General features: G+C 33.8%; 2 protein-coding genes across 6 annotated transcripts; both read left to right on the forward strand.

Annotated features, from left to right (window-relative positions):
* The first annotated feature begins 414 nt into the window (after nucleotides 1–414).
* On the forward strand, nucleotides 415–2,275 carry LOC133673163 (oxygen-evolving enhancer protein 1, chloroplastic). The gene is made up of 2 exons (XM_062093850.1): nucleotides 415–724; nucleotides 1,340–2,275. Exons 1-2 carry the CDS (start codon nucleotides 485–487, stop codon nucleotides 2,096–2,098), a joined length of 999 nt encoding a protein of 332 aa, XP_061949834.1. The 5' UTR covers nucleotides 415–484; the 3' UTR covers nucleotides 2,099–2,275.
* A 2,050-nt stretch (nucleotides 2,276–4,325) lies between these two features.
* On the forward strand, nucleotides 4,326–7,417 carry LOC133672769 (CASP-like protein ARALYDRAFT_485429). Of its 5 annotated transcripts, none has more exons than XM_062093294.1 (5): nucleotides 4,326–4,858; nucleotides 6,326–6,458; nucleotides 6,546–6,615; nucleotides 6,912–7,038; nucleotides 7,151–7,417. In XM_062093294.1, exons 1-5 carry the CDS (start codon nucleotides 4,725–4,727, stop codon nucleotides 7,155–7,157), a joined length of 471 nt encoding a protein of 156 aa, XP_061949278.1. In that variant the 5' UTR covers nucleotides 4,326–4,724; the 3' UTR covers nucleotides 7,158–7,417. The 5 variants fall into 5 exon arrangements, with proteins under 5 accessions (XP_061949278.1, XP_061949280.1, XP_061949282.1 ...); XM_062093296.1 differs by having other exon boundaries at nucleotides 4,327–4,858; nucleotides 6,969–7,038; XM_062093298.1 differs by having other exon boundaries at nucleotides 4,328–4,858; nucleotides 6,952–7,038.
* Nucleotides 7,418–13,946: the final 6,529 nt, after the last annotated feature.

Consider the following 13,946-nt stretch of genomic DNA (forward strand, 5'->3'; position numbering starts at 1 on the left):
AGAAACTTGTAGAATTCATATAAAGAAATTGGATAAAATTGATGCTTTTAAAAACTAAAAAAAAAAACTACATAATAAAAGAAATAAAAGTATAATAATCCAAAGCAACAAAGGTTTGTATCTTGTATTTATGGAAGCTGCATGAGCAACCAAGTGTTGGCAGGCCATGGATTTTTTCTTTGGCAACAGTGGGTCTAAAAACCACATATTCTTTGCAGTGGGGCCGACAAGATATCTAATCCATCATCTTCATCATCCACTCTGATAGAGAGAGTATCTTAATCCCAAACCTGATACTTGCCACATGGCGGCCTAGAAAACCAGAGACATTACCTTCGCTCAATCAGCCAATAGGAGGAAGCCTTATCCTATCTCTTATCTTACTCACACCAAAATCAACCAGCTTAACTTGCCACTCCTCCCAGCACAAAACACTTCCTCTTGTGGTCAGCTAGTTAGCTTGTTTTTATTTCTAAGAACTAAAATGGCAGCCTCACTGCAAGCAGCAGCTACACTGATGCAACCCACCAAGGTGGGTGTGCCTTCTAGGACCAGCCTTCAACTAAGGTCTTCTCAAAGTGTTTCCAAGGCTTTTGGCTTGGAACCAGCTAGTGCTAGGATTTCTTGCTCTTTGCAATCTGATCTTAAAGACTTGGCTCAAAAGTGTGTAGATGCTAGTAAGATAGCTGGTTTTGCTCTTGCTACTTCAGCTCTTGTTGTCTCGGTGAGTATGTCTTAGTCTGATGTTTTTGAACTTCCAATGGTTGTATGATCAGATTAATGTTAGACTATAATTTGATTGGCCTGATAATGTCTTGACCCTGCCTTGTTTCTGTGTATTTTTTGTACACATACTGCCCTCTTAATCATAGTATAGTGTTAATGGACTTGGTTTAACGGCTTATTTTCATGTAAGATGACTAGGAAAGGAAGAAGTATCTATCCTTTTGAGAATTGATAATATTGTAGCAAAAAATTCATTTTGTATGATGATTCTTTTAGTTTAGGATCACTGTCTAGGCTCAATTTTCAGAAGGGTGTGATTAAAAGCAGTGGAAGTAAACAGTCCTAATTAGTGCTGCATGCACTGGCCACATGTTTTACTGTTCAGAGCTTGACAGGAGAATTTTAAGGCCAGGCCGTTCATTTCCATCTCTCATTGGCCCTGACACATTAATAACAATGGTATTTGAGTTTGAGGGTTAGTGCTTGATCAACGAGGAATTAAAGAAGAAATGCTTAGAGAGCTTAATTTGCTGAACCTTTTTTATTTTTAAGATTTCAGTGTTACATTGAGGAGTAAATCTGACCCCGGAGGTGATCGCTTTTTGTATTTCAGGGAGCAAGTGCTGAAGGAGTTCCGAAGAGGCTGACCTATGATGAAATCCAGAGCAAGACATACATGGAAGTAAAAGGATCTGGAACTGCTAACCAATGCCCAACCATTGACGGAGGACTTGATTCATTTGCCTTCAAGCCCGGCAAATACAATGCTAAGAAGATCTGCTTAGAGCCAACTTCATTCACAGTCAAGGCTGAAGGTATAAACAAGAATTCCCCACCTGATTTCCAAAAAACTAAGCTTATGACACGTTTAACCTACACTCTTGACGAGATTGAGGGACCTTTCGAAGTCTCTTCCGATGGAACCATCAAGTTTGAGGAGAAAGATGGCATTGACTATGCTGCTGTGACTGTTCAGCTACCTGGTGGCGAGCGTGTGCCTTTCCTTTTCACCATTAAACAGTTGGTTGCATCAGGAAAACCAGACAGCTTCAGTGGAGAATTCCTTGTACCATCCTACCGGGGCTCTTCTTTCCTGGACCCAAAGGGAAGAGGTGGTTCAACCGGTTATGACAATGCAGTTGCATTGCCTGCTGGAGGCAGAGGGGATGAGGAGGAACTAACCAAAGAAAACATCAAGAACACCGCATCATCAACAGGTAAAATCACCCTAAGTGTTACCAAGAGCAAGCCTGAGACCGGAGAGGTCATAGGAGTGTTTGAGAGTGTCCAGCCATCCGATACTGATTTGGGAGCAAAGACCCCAAAGGACGTCAAGATCCAGGGGATCTGGTATGCTCAGCTTGATCAATAGAGCTCTTCTCGTATGAAATCTGTGCATTTATTCTTGGTTCGGATTTTGCTACATGTTCAAGATGCTGCTAAACTTTTCTGTGACCCCAAAGAGCTGCACTAAAATATTTTATCTTGTTTGTATATTATCAAGCCTCCATGTAATAATGTTCGGAAATTAAGGTCCATGGTTAGATAATTGCAGGTTGTGGGAGCCATGTGGTGAAATGTCAAACCTGCTGCACTCTATACAGAACCTTGTGCCTGCAATATTCAAATTTTTAAGCCCAGATGGAGGCAAAATCATATAAAAAATCCTAACAAAAACTAACGAAAGTTGAATCAAGAGGGGACCAATTCCAAATCATTAACCTGCCTGCTTCAAGATCACACAAAACTAGTCGTGCATGGGAAGAGATCGAAGTGAACTTACTTTGTTTATTAAAAAACTATAATGGTGTTGGAAGATATTAGCAGGAACACCAAAAATGTGATTCCTTGTGAATCTAACTCTGCCGGAAGAGGAAGCTACAATGAGGTTTCTCGCATTTATTTTTTAATGCCAATAATGCCAGCCGCGGTATTTTTTTTCTCTTAAGGATAGAAAGGCTGATCAATCACATATCCAGCCATATGTGCCTTGTTTAGAAAAAAAAAAAAAGAGGCTTATTTTTAATTGAAACGACCCTTCCATGATATGGATGCTTAAATGGCCTCTTTAATGGTGGAAAACAGCTTCATACAAGCAGAAAGTGCATTCGTAAACAGGAGAGATCGAGAGAATAGAAAAGAATATGTTTTAATTTATTTTTTTATCTTGAAAATATATAAATTAATTTTAAAATTGTCCAAGTCTATTTAAAATTGTTGTAGGGATAGCGGTTTAAAATACTTTTTACTTAGAAATACATCAAAATAATTTTTTTTTATTTTTTTAAAAATTATTTTTGATATCACTATATTAAAACTATTTGAAAATATAATTTTATTTTATTTTATACAAAAAAAAATTAAATTTTTAACAACGCGGCAAACACAACCTAACTAAACCTAACCTAAACAAATTTAGTTATACTTAAACTCTCATTTTTTTTTCTTTTCAGAATAGTTTTTTAAATGTTAGAAATAAACGGCGCTTCCAAACACACCTTACTAAATCCAACCTAAACAAATTTAGTTATGCTTAAACCCTTATTTTTTTTCTTTTCATAATAGTCCCCGAAATGTTGGAAATATTTCCAATACTAAGATCCCACGTATAATTCTTTCTTGACATATCTTTTGTTCTGATTTCAACATTCATGAATCTCAAACCAATGATTTTTGGTGGTTAAAAGAACTATCCTTATCTCCTATACTTGATCTAATGATTTTGTTTTTCATTGCTTTCCTTCGACAACACTCATGCCTTTTGGAGTGAATTAAAAGTCGTGTCTTTTATTTTAGGGTTGTGACTGTTTAAAAGTATATTTAATATAAAATATTTAATATAAAATAGTATGATTTTAAAAAGATGTGTACATTTGCTGGTTTTAAATAAATTAACGTTAAAATCATCTATCGCTTTTTATATATAAAGACAATTATGACAAGATTATAATAATAATTGAGAAAAATTCTAATCTTAAAAAAAAAAACTTTTCTCGTTTACAAATTCTCTTGTAAAAATTCTCTTGTTTTTTTCTTTGGGCTATCAAGAATAAAAAATTAAGAAAATTTGAAAAATAATATTATAATTACATTATTAGCACTAGACAAAAAATAATAAATTATTTTAAGAACACAAGAAGAATAAGGAAAACAATGCTAAGACAAATCACAAGAATTTGATTTCAATTCTTTTAGCTTAAGTGTAATTTTAATAAATAAATAAATAAATAAAAACTTTATCATTAAGAGAAATCACAAAAAAACAATAGTTGATGGCTACTGGAGGTTTATATGATCGTTAATTTTAGGGCCTGTAAAATTAGTCGAGGTGCACGCAAGCTGACCCGGATACCCACGTTAATAATAATAAAAAAAGACTATAGCAATTTTTAATTTTTTTAAAAAATAAACATTAAGGAAAAACTTCTAAAAACTTATGCGCTATTAAATATTATGACATGTATTTTTGAAATTTTTTTATTTATTAAATTTCATTAATATTTGTAATTACTCTTCTTTTCTTTATTTGGTAATGGGAAAATAAATGGATTAATAATAAAGTAAAGGTAAGCAAAGACAGCCAAACCCATGTAGAAACCTTGATTTTGCCACTTGCCCTTTTCAGACAACACCATCGAAGCCCACGTTTCCAAATCTTCTGTTCTATTGTATTCTCTGACAGACAACAACATACCCAAAGAAACCAAAATTAAGGTAAAGAGAAGAGAGGAGAAGCTAGAAAGTCTCTCATTTTCATGAGTCTTTACAAATTTTAACGTCTCTTTCCCTTGCAAATTTCTTTCACCAAAGCGACTGTTAATGTTACTTTATCCCCATTAAAGTCAAATCATTTAAGAAAAACCATAGCTGGCATTTCCCTTCTCTATTAGCTTCAAGTTCAATTCCTTTTATTTGGTGGTGGCATCGATCACCCTGGGAAAACAAGGGTGAAATGAAGTTCTGGACATGAAGATACAGAGGGGGAGTTTCTTAGAAAGATGGAAGGGCAAGTGCCTGGAGCAATGGGGTCAAGCGGTAGCCTGGCTTTGAGATTTGGGCAGACCTGTTTCTCTTGTGCTTCACTTCTCTTTATGTGTTTGGATGTTGACTTTTACAGCTATACTACTTTCTGGTACTCTTACTGTGTTTTTTTTTATTATGAATTTCAATACCCTGCTTCTCTTGTGTTGTTACTACAATTTTATTACATACAATTTTGTTTTGTCTACTGTTCTTCTTGTCTATTAATTTCATTTCTTTCTTTTTTCTATTTTTGGTTGAGATCTCATTTCTTTTTACTTCTAATAATTAGTTAATTCTTGCTTAAGATTGTAAAAGGGAGGCACAGTTGTGATCATATGGCGTAATGAGTGAACGGTGAAAGAGGAAGATAGTTGGTTTTCTGAGGATTTAGGCAATAAAGTTGTTGATGCCTATCCTATTCTTACTGTTACTGCGGGGTTTATTGGAAGGATTTCATTTTTGCAGAGTCATGATTGGTTTGACAAACTAGATGGCCAAAAGTTCTCTCAGGATAAGTGTTGGAGACAACATCTCGGTTTAGTGGTGTAAATGAGCTCGTAGCTGTGGTTGGGTGTGGCATCATTATGAGATAATTTAGCAATTAGAGAGTCAGAAGCTCGGCCATATGATGCATTTCAAATGCGGTGCATTACATGCATACCATCTAATCCTTGACTAGACCATTTTTGGGATGGTCTCCTCTAGGAAAATAAGACTGTATCTTCCAATAGAGGGTTGATTTAGGTTGCCATGTATGGGTTTGCAGCAAGGGATGTATTTTGCAGATGGTTTTGCAAGCATTTGGAACAGTTTAAGGGTTTTTTTCCCCTTAATCTACAACCATGGTTGCAGAAGAAACCTGTAATCAGTTTTCTATATATTCGAACAATAGATGTGCTTGTTTTAGCTCTCCATCAATGCGATGATGGAATGTCCAATCAGCTTTTAGACTTTTTGGTTTTTTAATGGTGAATTGACCCAATACCCTTAGGTCGAGAGCCAGTGTTGCTGCTCTGCATGTTGTATTGCTTGTGCTCTGAAGTTGATGGCCTTTACTAGTCTCAAGTTGTCTTGGTGACAAAACTTGCGGTGATCTCATGTTGAGACTTGTGGATATCAATACTGTGTTTTCTTGGTTTGAAGTGAATTTGATTATCTTAAAGAGCCTATTCAACTTTCCTGATGATGATGTTTCTAAAACATACAAGTTACTAGAAGACCTGTCAATTAAATATCTTTCTTATGATTATTCTGAAATTTTATAGGTTCTACAGATAAATGATGAAATTAACTACATGATCTGGATGAAAATAAATCTGTAGATATGGGAATGACCTTAGGACTTCTGTTTGTTTTTCTTTTTTGCTTAAACATTTAACTTGGTATGAATTTCTTTCCTTCTTTCTTTTATTTGTCTGACGATAGAGTTGCTGTTTCGAAAAATTGCAAGCATCTGCAATTCTCAATTTTTCTTGTACATCATAGTGTGCTGCACTTCCATTATTACCAAGCAATATAGGATGCTGGTGTTTTGTGTGCTTCAGCTTTTTGTAATTGGTAGGCATTTCTTTGTCAGCTTCTTGGTAACAGTTATGGGCTTGGTAATTCCATGGAGCTTGGTTTTGGTACTGGCGGATGCTTATTCTATCTTTGTTAAAAGTTTAGATCTTCAAAGAAGGAATCTGCTAATGATCATCATTGGAGATTTGGTACGTCCTGGTTATATTCAATCGAAAACGTAATCAAAGAAAGAAACTGTCATTGTATGCTTATTCACCATTTGATTTTTTTAACAGGTTTTATCATTTCTATCACTAGCAGCAGCCTGTTCAACAGCTAGTGTTGCAGATCTTCTGCTTGATGTTGGTAAATCATTTTGCCCAGAAAAGTTATGTAGTAGATATCAGTTATCCGCCGCTATGGCTTTCTTGTCTTGGTTTCTCTCATTTTCTTCATCACTCTTTAATCTTTGGCTTCTTCCAGCCTTGTAATACTACATTTTTCATATCCATGCATAAAAATCAGATGAGCAAATATTGTCAGTCATAGCCTTGCACATTTCCAGCTTGTGTCAGGTTATGCAATTGATTTCCCTGATTTTAATGAAATACACAGCCAAATTATTATGCATCTTGTTTTGTCCTGTTCATTTTGTGGACTAGAGAATTATGAGCTTAATCTTCAGAAGTCAGTGATGTTCAGTTTTTCCTGCCGACAAGGTTGCTGCAAGGTCATCCTCACTGCCTCAATTATGAGCTTTCAACCGTTGTCTTGTCCATTGCTTCTAAGGTAAGAAAATAGGTAAAGGGGAGGGAATGTAATTATGGTACACTAGATATTGAATTTGTTGACAAATCGAGACCCACATGAGGATGTTGAAATCCTTTCCAATCCTAATCAGACACTGATTGTCAAGGCAAATTGATGGCCACAAAAGATGTTGGGAAGCTATGCACAAGTCCTCTACACGAGAAATGTTGCTGTTGAAATTTCAGAGTACTGGCGGGGGGACATGAATGAACCTTTTCTTGTTAGAACATGAACTTCAAAACCAAAATCGTAATGACCATTAAGTCTTTGCGATCCATGATAAGGCACAAGGACTACATTTTTCATGGAACAAGAATGCAATCATTAGATTAGATGCCATGCTTTTTTCATCTTTAAACTTTTTTTTTTCTTCCAGTTGCATCCTTTTGTGTTGAAATTAATGGCTAATTTGAAAAGAAAAAAAAAATGTTGAGGGAGATATTAAACAGAAAAGGGATCATTGTGAAAAATATAGAGAAGCCTCGTGGCCAAAATAGATTTTGGGGAAAAAAATTCCTTTTGATCTTCATACTTTCCGCTTCCTATCTTAGAGTCCCTCTAATTTTTCAGCAATAAAACTCTTCTCCGTTCAACAAGAGGAGTTCAATGGTAATGAAGTTTTTCTATAAACATGTTTGAAAGAAAAGATCTGTATTTTTGAGTGTTTTGAATTTGACATGTGATTTAGGATGAATTTTAAAACATGCCCAGTAAGAGTACAAGCGTCCTGGGATTTGATTTTTGTTTTCCTCGCATCAAATGGTTCGAGATATAATTAAAGCGATCAAACTATTTGAAAGGATGCAAGCTGGATCCATTTGGCCTAGCTAGCAGTAAGTATGGTCTGGTAGACATATTATATATTATAACGTGATGAGATATGTTTACAGGATCAACATGAACTAAAACATCATGATGGAACATCGGGGTTTTGTAAAGGAACCAATGTGCTTAGTAGGACGAGTGTCATTCATAAACAGGCTGTAGAGAGGGGGATGTAGAAGATGACCTTGAGTGACAATGACTTCACCATTACCATGTCGTGTTTCTGAAATGATGCATATGAGCATATCGGCACTAGAGTAACAGATCATGCATCAGTGAGAAGATAATGGTTGATCTGATTTGCAACAATGGCTTCTTAAGTTTTGATCATTTAGATTTAACACGAAGACGTCTCATAAGCCAGAAAATGTCCAATCAAATATTTAGAAGTCACAGATAGGATAAAAGAATTATGAAGAAGACGTCTTTATAATATCTTTCTTTTGTGATCTGTACTGTATTTCCATTTTTTCAAGTCCGATAAGTTAATGCTTCAAGCCATGGATTATGGGAGGAAAAAGCAATATATCCATTTAGGAAATCAATCTGTAACATAAACTACTCGTATTCTCTTTGATCTTACAGTAGATTTGCAAAGTTTCCTGATTCATGAACACATTAATAGCATGTATAAGTGGCACAATTATTGGTTTGCTTAGGGAATGGATGTATAATGGAAGAGGCAAAGGACCTACCAGTTGGTCATGACAGCCTCTGCAACTACCAAATGGGCACAACTATTTTAAGGGGTGAAACTTTCCTGGTAATAACGAGCTGATTTTATGGTCAATCCCTGAAACATATCAAGTATTGTTGGGAGGTAGATCCCTCCCAGATTTAATAGTTTTATCGATGAAAATTTTTAATAGACAGAAGCAGTCTGTCGGAAGAACTCTTGTCGGTAATTTATGGACTGTCGATGAGTTATTTGGTAATAAATATAACGATGGATTTACAGACGGACAAAGTACACAAAAAAATAATAATTTTACCCGTTATATTACATCGGTATATCTATCGGTAAATATAACATATCACCAACAGAATACAATATGTAATTCCATCAGTATATTAGTAGTAGCAGTGATATTTGCTGTAATTCTTTTCGACCTCTCTAAAATATACCGACGATCTAGTTTCGTCGGTAACCCCATCAGTAATGGTGGTATTTGCAGTAATTATTTTCCAACTCTCTGGAATATATCGAAGGAATTGTGTCGTCGGTAACCCTGTCAGTAATATTTTAAAAATATACATTTTAAAAAAATATATTGACCAAAAGTAGAAAAATAATTAAATAAAATAAATTAGTATACAAATCAAATATTTATTACAAATTCAAACATTTGTACATTCAAATACAATAAATCTAAAATATAGACGGTGCTAGAGGAGGAGGAGGAGATTGGTCGTCGCTGAAACAGTGGGGCCAATTGGGGAAATGCACATGACCCATCCATTTATGATCTTATCTCCATTACCAATCAACAAAGTTCTTCATAATCAGCAGTAAGGCATTCATATTTATCATTAAGATAGATCGTTCGATCCTGTATCTATTGGTCTAACATTGCCGTGAACTCCGGAGTTTGAATGCTCAGAATCGGTTGCGAGCATCCAACGATCAAAGCACTAAGGGTCATCTACAAGTTCTCGTATGTAGTGTTAGAGAGTCCGTACACTCGATTTCTATCGGGTCCACTGGACAATCCTGCATCCAACCACAATTCTGGATCAATATCCAGATGGGTCAAAAGATCATCTTCATATTTCTCCTTCAACCAGTTGTTATATGTATCCTAGAAAGAAAAAATAAATTCATCAAATTCAAGAAAATAATAACTTAAGAAAAAAATAATTGAAAACTAACATACCACAAAGTGCTAAGCTCGACTATCAACAAACTGCTACATTTCTTTTTTACGGTCATTATTTCGCACATGCGTTTCAACAAAAAGCTCTGTCGGACTTGGCTCATATCTAAGAACCGTAGTCTGCAAGAAGAAAATGTTGCCAGTTACATATTTTTATAAAAAACAACTAATAAAAAAATCCTACCATCCACTTCGCATGCGAAACGAATGGAACAGAGCTGTCAGTGTACATGGTAACAAAATCGTGAACACGCTGGTTTTGATTATTTATACCGGATTGTGACCACTAAGTGTAACGCGCGGACGTCACGTGCTGAATGTATTCTACTCATACAGTCTCTAAGACATATGTCGGTCTGAAATCTTTCCAAATTGCCATGTCATTCCAACTTGGAAAGTTTTTTTCTTTCACATATTTTTTGGTTTTCTTTTGCGTCTTCTACCAAAAATCACACAACCTATATGGTACAAATTAATTATCTATTAGTAAATGAAAAATAAAATTTTAATATTTGGAATAAAAAAAATTATCCTGAATTTGATCTTACCTAATTATAGCATTATTCTCTCAAACCCTCCTCGCTATATTATTAAATATCAGCTCCCTCCCATTCAAATTTTTCCTTGAAGTAAAAATTTAAAGGAAATTTTCAATAAACGGTCCAAATTATAAAAAAAACATTTAAGTTAATACTAACCTTGAACCTTGAAAACCATACATCGGCTTGTGATTTCCATTCAGGATGTTTGGAAACCTGATTCTATTGAAACAATGGAATTTCTATGACGATTTAAAGGCTGATGTTATTGTTCTCACAACCTCAATATTTGTAAACTTGAAATTGCATTCGTTAAATAATATTATTTTAAAAAAATTATTAAACATGTTGTTATGAAAGCAAAACAAACTTACATTGAAAAGTCATCCTTCCAATGAGTCTCGTACTTATAGGTAGATAAATCCCTCTGTGAATAGACCCCCCTCGACGTTACTACATCATACTTGACAAGTCTGCATTGTGAGTCAATGCTTGTGCCTCAAGTGCCTGATCTTGGTAGGAACCTAATAACTCATGGTTGTCAGCATTGCTGTTAGAAGAACTAGCATTGATCTTATCCTCACGACGTGCAATAAGCTTTCTCCTAAGCATTTACACAAATTAACAAATAAAAAAATTTAAATGATTCCTATTTTTTTAACAAAATTCAACACCATCTCCTTTATACGAGAGACTGCTCAAAATTTTTAAACCTGTAAATACATAACATATATGCCATAGACCAGTTGATTTTATTCAATTTCTTCTAAAAATTTAGCATAATTCAATTTCATAGAAAATTTTCATTTTCTAAGTGATAATATTTTTAATCATAAATTAACAACAAATTATTCTAAATTTACAAAAATCCAAAATAATAATTAAAATTAGTCTTACACATTTAATTAAAATTAAACAACAAAATTGAAAAAACAACAACTAAAATTCAATAAAACAATGCAAAAATTATTACAATAACAACTAAATTTCAACACAATTATTTCTAAGTGATAATATTTTTAATCCTAAATTTACAAATATTTATTCTAAATGAAATAAATATAAAATAATAATTTACTATAATTTATGTAACTATCACATAATGGTTGGTCATCAAAATCTTACAAAAGATTAAAAAACACGGTTGCATCTGCATTATGTTCTTCATCTACGATTAGACATTAACTAGCATGACCTTGATTCATTCTCACATCCATAACCATATTCTTATTATGATTACCATTGTCATCTACAACTCCATGCACGTTGCTAGAACTAAAACTTGACTCAATCATCCTTTATACCATGGTATCATGAGGAACATATAGTTCTCCGTGCAGCGACGAAACCAAGGGGAGGCCAGGCCCCTGCAAAACTTTTTTTTATTTTAAATATAACAAATAATAGGCTTTTTAATACTAAATTATTATTTTATTAGTTATGTTTGACTTTAATAGGCTAAATATCTGTGTATCTCTATGCAAGTCGAAAACAAAAGCTTTTCAATTTAATTCCTTTCTTTTACTGTCTCTCTCTTTTTCTTCTCTGCAAACCTAGCCGAAAAAATTAACAATACAAAGCATAAAAGTTAAAGCAAAGCTGTTGCCAATTAATTCATCGAAACAATAAGGTAATTAGTAATTTAATTTTTTTTTATGTTTGTTAAGAATTTAATGAATACATATATATAATTCTGCTATTTTTTTTAGATCTACTAGTTTTACCATTTTTTATTTCTTGTTATAGTAAATGTTGTTTTTTCTAATTAATTGGATATATTTTATATGTTTGTTTGTTTGTTTCGATTATGCTTGGATTTTTTATGTTTTGTTTTTAACAAAGCCACTAAAATTATCAATTTTTTCTCACGTGTACCTTACTATCACCAGGTCCAATATACAATTAGACACGGTCTTTCTAGCCAAATTGAGTTCTTTGAAGAGCGTATACCCAACTTTGATTCAGTGTAAGTTTTCTCTTTTAGGAACCATTAATCATATTTTTTATGTTAGATACGCTTTTATATAGCAATTTTTTTTAATATGCTAATTTTGCTTTCATATGTCAGTGTGGTTTACATGTAAAAATTTATTTTTGGTTCTGATTATTGCTTCAACACATCGTTATTTGTATTTATTTTTTAAATAGAAAACAATAAAAAATTATGATGTTTTGATTTTAGGTTGAATCATGAACAAAATAAGAAGAATTGATTCTTTTTTTTTGAGAAAAAGAGGAAAAATATTGATAACTCACAGTCTAATGAATCAACTTCAATGTGTAATGTTGAAGTTATGGTTGAACAACCCCAATGTGCTTCAGTTTATGAATAACCTGCATTGATTAACGAGCAGCCTCCTATTAGAATCGACATTGCTCATCTAATTAGAGATCCAAGCAATTGTCGTCAAATTTGGGAATACCCGGTTAATCAACAAGATGAAATTAGAAGGGCATACATTAATTTGAGGCCATATCAACCTTTGGTGTCTGAATATCCGCTGACTGGTAAAAAACATTCTCGTCGATTTCAGTTTTATTGGTTCAAAAGTTATCCATAACTTGAATATTCAGAGAGAACTACTGCATTTTGTTTCCCTTGCTATCTATTTTCAAGTAAGTCATCTGGAAAGCCAGGATTAGACACATTTACTGTTAAAGGATTCAATTGTTGGAAGAAAGTTAATGATGAGGAACGATGTACTTTTTTAACTCATATGGAAAAATGTCCAAATTCAGCTCATAGATTTGCTACCAGGTGCTTGGAAAATTTGAAAAATCAGTCATGTCATATTGAGAAGGTAGTTAAGAGGCAAACTACTCAAGAAATTCTAAATAATCAATTGCATATTAAAGCTTCAAAAGATATTGTTCATTGGCTCACATTTCAAGCATGTGCTTTTAGAGGACATGATGAATGTCCAGAATCAAAAAATCAAGGAAATTTTTTTGAAATGTTGAAACTTTTAGCATCATATAATGAACAAGTAGGTGCTCTTGTTTTGGATAATGCTCCATAAAATGCTAAATACACCTCGCATCAAATTCAAAAGGAAATCTTACATGTCTTTGCTAGAAATGTTCAGTCTTCAATTCGTCATGAGATTGGTGATGCAAGATTTTGCTTAATTATTGATGAAGCTCGAGATGAATCCAGAAGAGAGCAAATGACCCTTGTTATTAGGTTTGTTGATAGAAGTGGATTTATACAAGAACGATTTTTGGATATAGTTCATGTCAAAGACACAACTGCTTCAACTCTTAAGAAAGAGATTTCCTTTGTTTTATTTCATCACAATCTTGATGTTCAAAATATTAGGGGCCAAGGGTATGATGGTGCTAGTAATATGCGTGGAGAGTGGAATGATTGCAAGCTTTATTCATTAATGATTGCCCTTATGCATATTATTGACATTGTTTAGCTCATCAATTACAATTGGCTCTTATTGCTGCAGCTAGAGAAATACCTGATGTTCACTTTTTTTTTCAAAACTTGATTTTTATTATTAACATTGTTAATGCTTCTTGCAAGCGTAATGATGAATTACAGGCTTTTCAAGCAGCTACAATTGAATATTTAGTTGATATTGGTGAGATTGAAACGGGTAAAGGAGTTAATCAAGTAGGTGGTTTGCAACGACCTGGAGAT

This window comes from Populus nigra, chromosome 14 (assembly GCF_951802175.1).
Source record: "Populus nigra chromosome 14, ddPopNigr1.1, whole genome shotgun sequence".
Lineage (NCBI taxonomy): Eukaryota > Viridiplantae > Streptophyta > Magnoliopsida > Malpighiales > Salicaceae > Populus > Populus nigra.

What these genes read in the sequence shown, in the direction of transcription:
- LOC133673163 (XM_062093850.1), top strand. Translation starts at nt 485, where the DNA reads ATGGCAGCCTCACTGCAAGCAGCAGCTACACTGATGCAACCCACCAAG. An exon ending in CTTCAGCTCTTGTTGTCTCG is followed by an intron (nt 725 to 1,339) that starts GTGAGTATGTCT and finishes TTTGTATTTCAG; the next exon opens with GGAGCAAGTGCTGAAGGAGT.
- LOC133672769 (XM_062093294.1), top strand. Translation starts at nt 4,725, where the DNA reads ATGGAAGGGCAAGTGCCTGGAGCAATGGGGTCAAGCGGTAGCCTGGCT. An exon ending in TACAGCTATACTACTTTCTG is followed by an intron (nt 4,859 to 6,325) that starts GTACTCTTACTG and finishes TTTCTTTGTCAG; the next exon opens with CTTCTTGGTAACAGTTATGG. An exon ending in TGATCATCATTGGAGATTTG is followed by an intron (nt 6,459 to 6,545) that starts GTACGTCCTGGT and finishes TTTTTTTAACAG; the next exon opens with GTTTTATCATTTCTATCACT.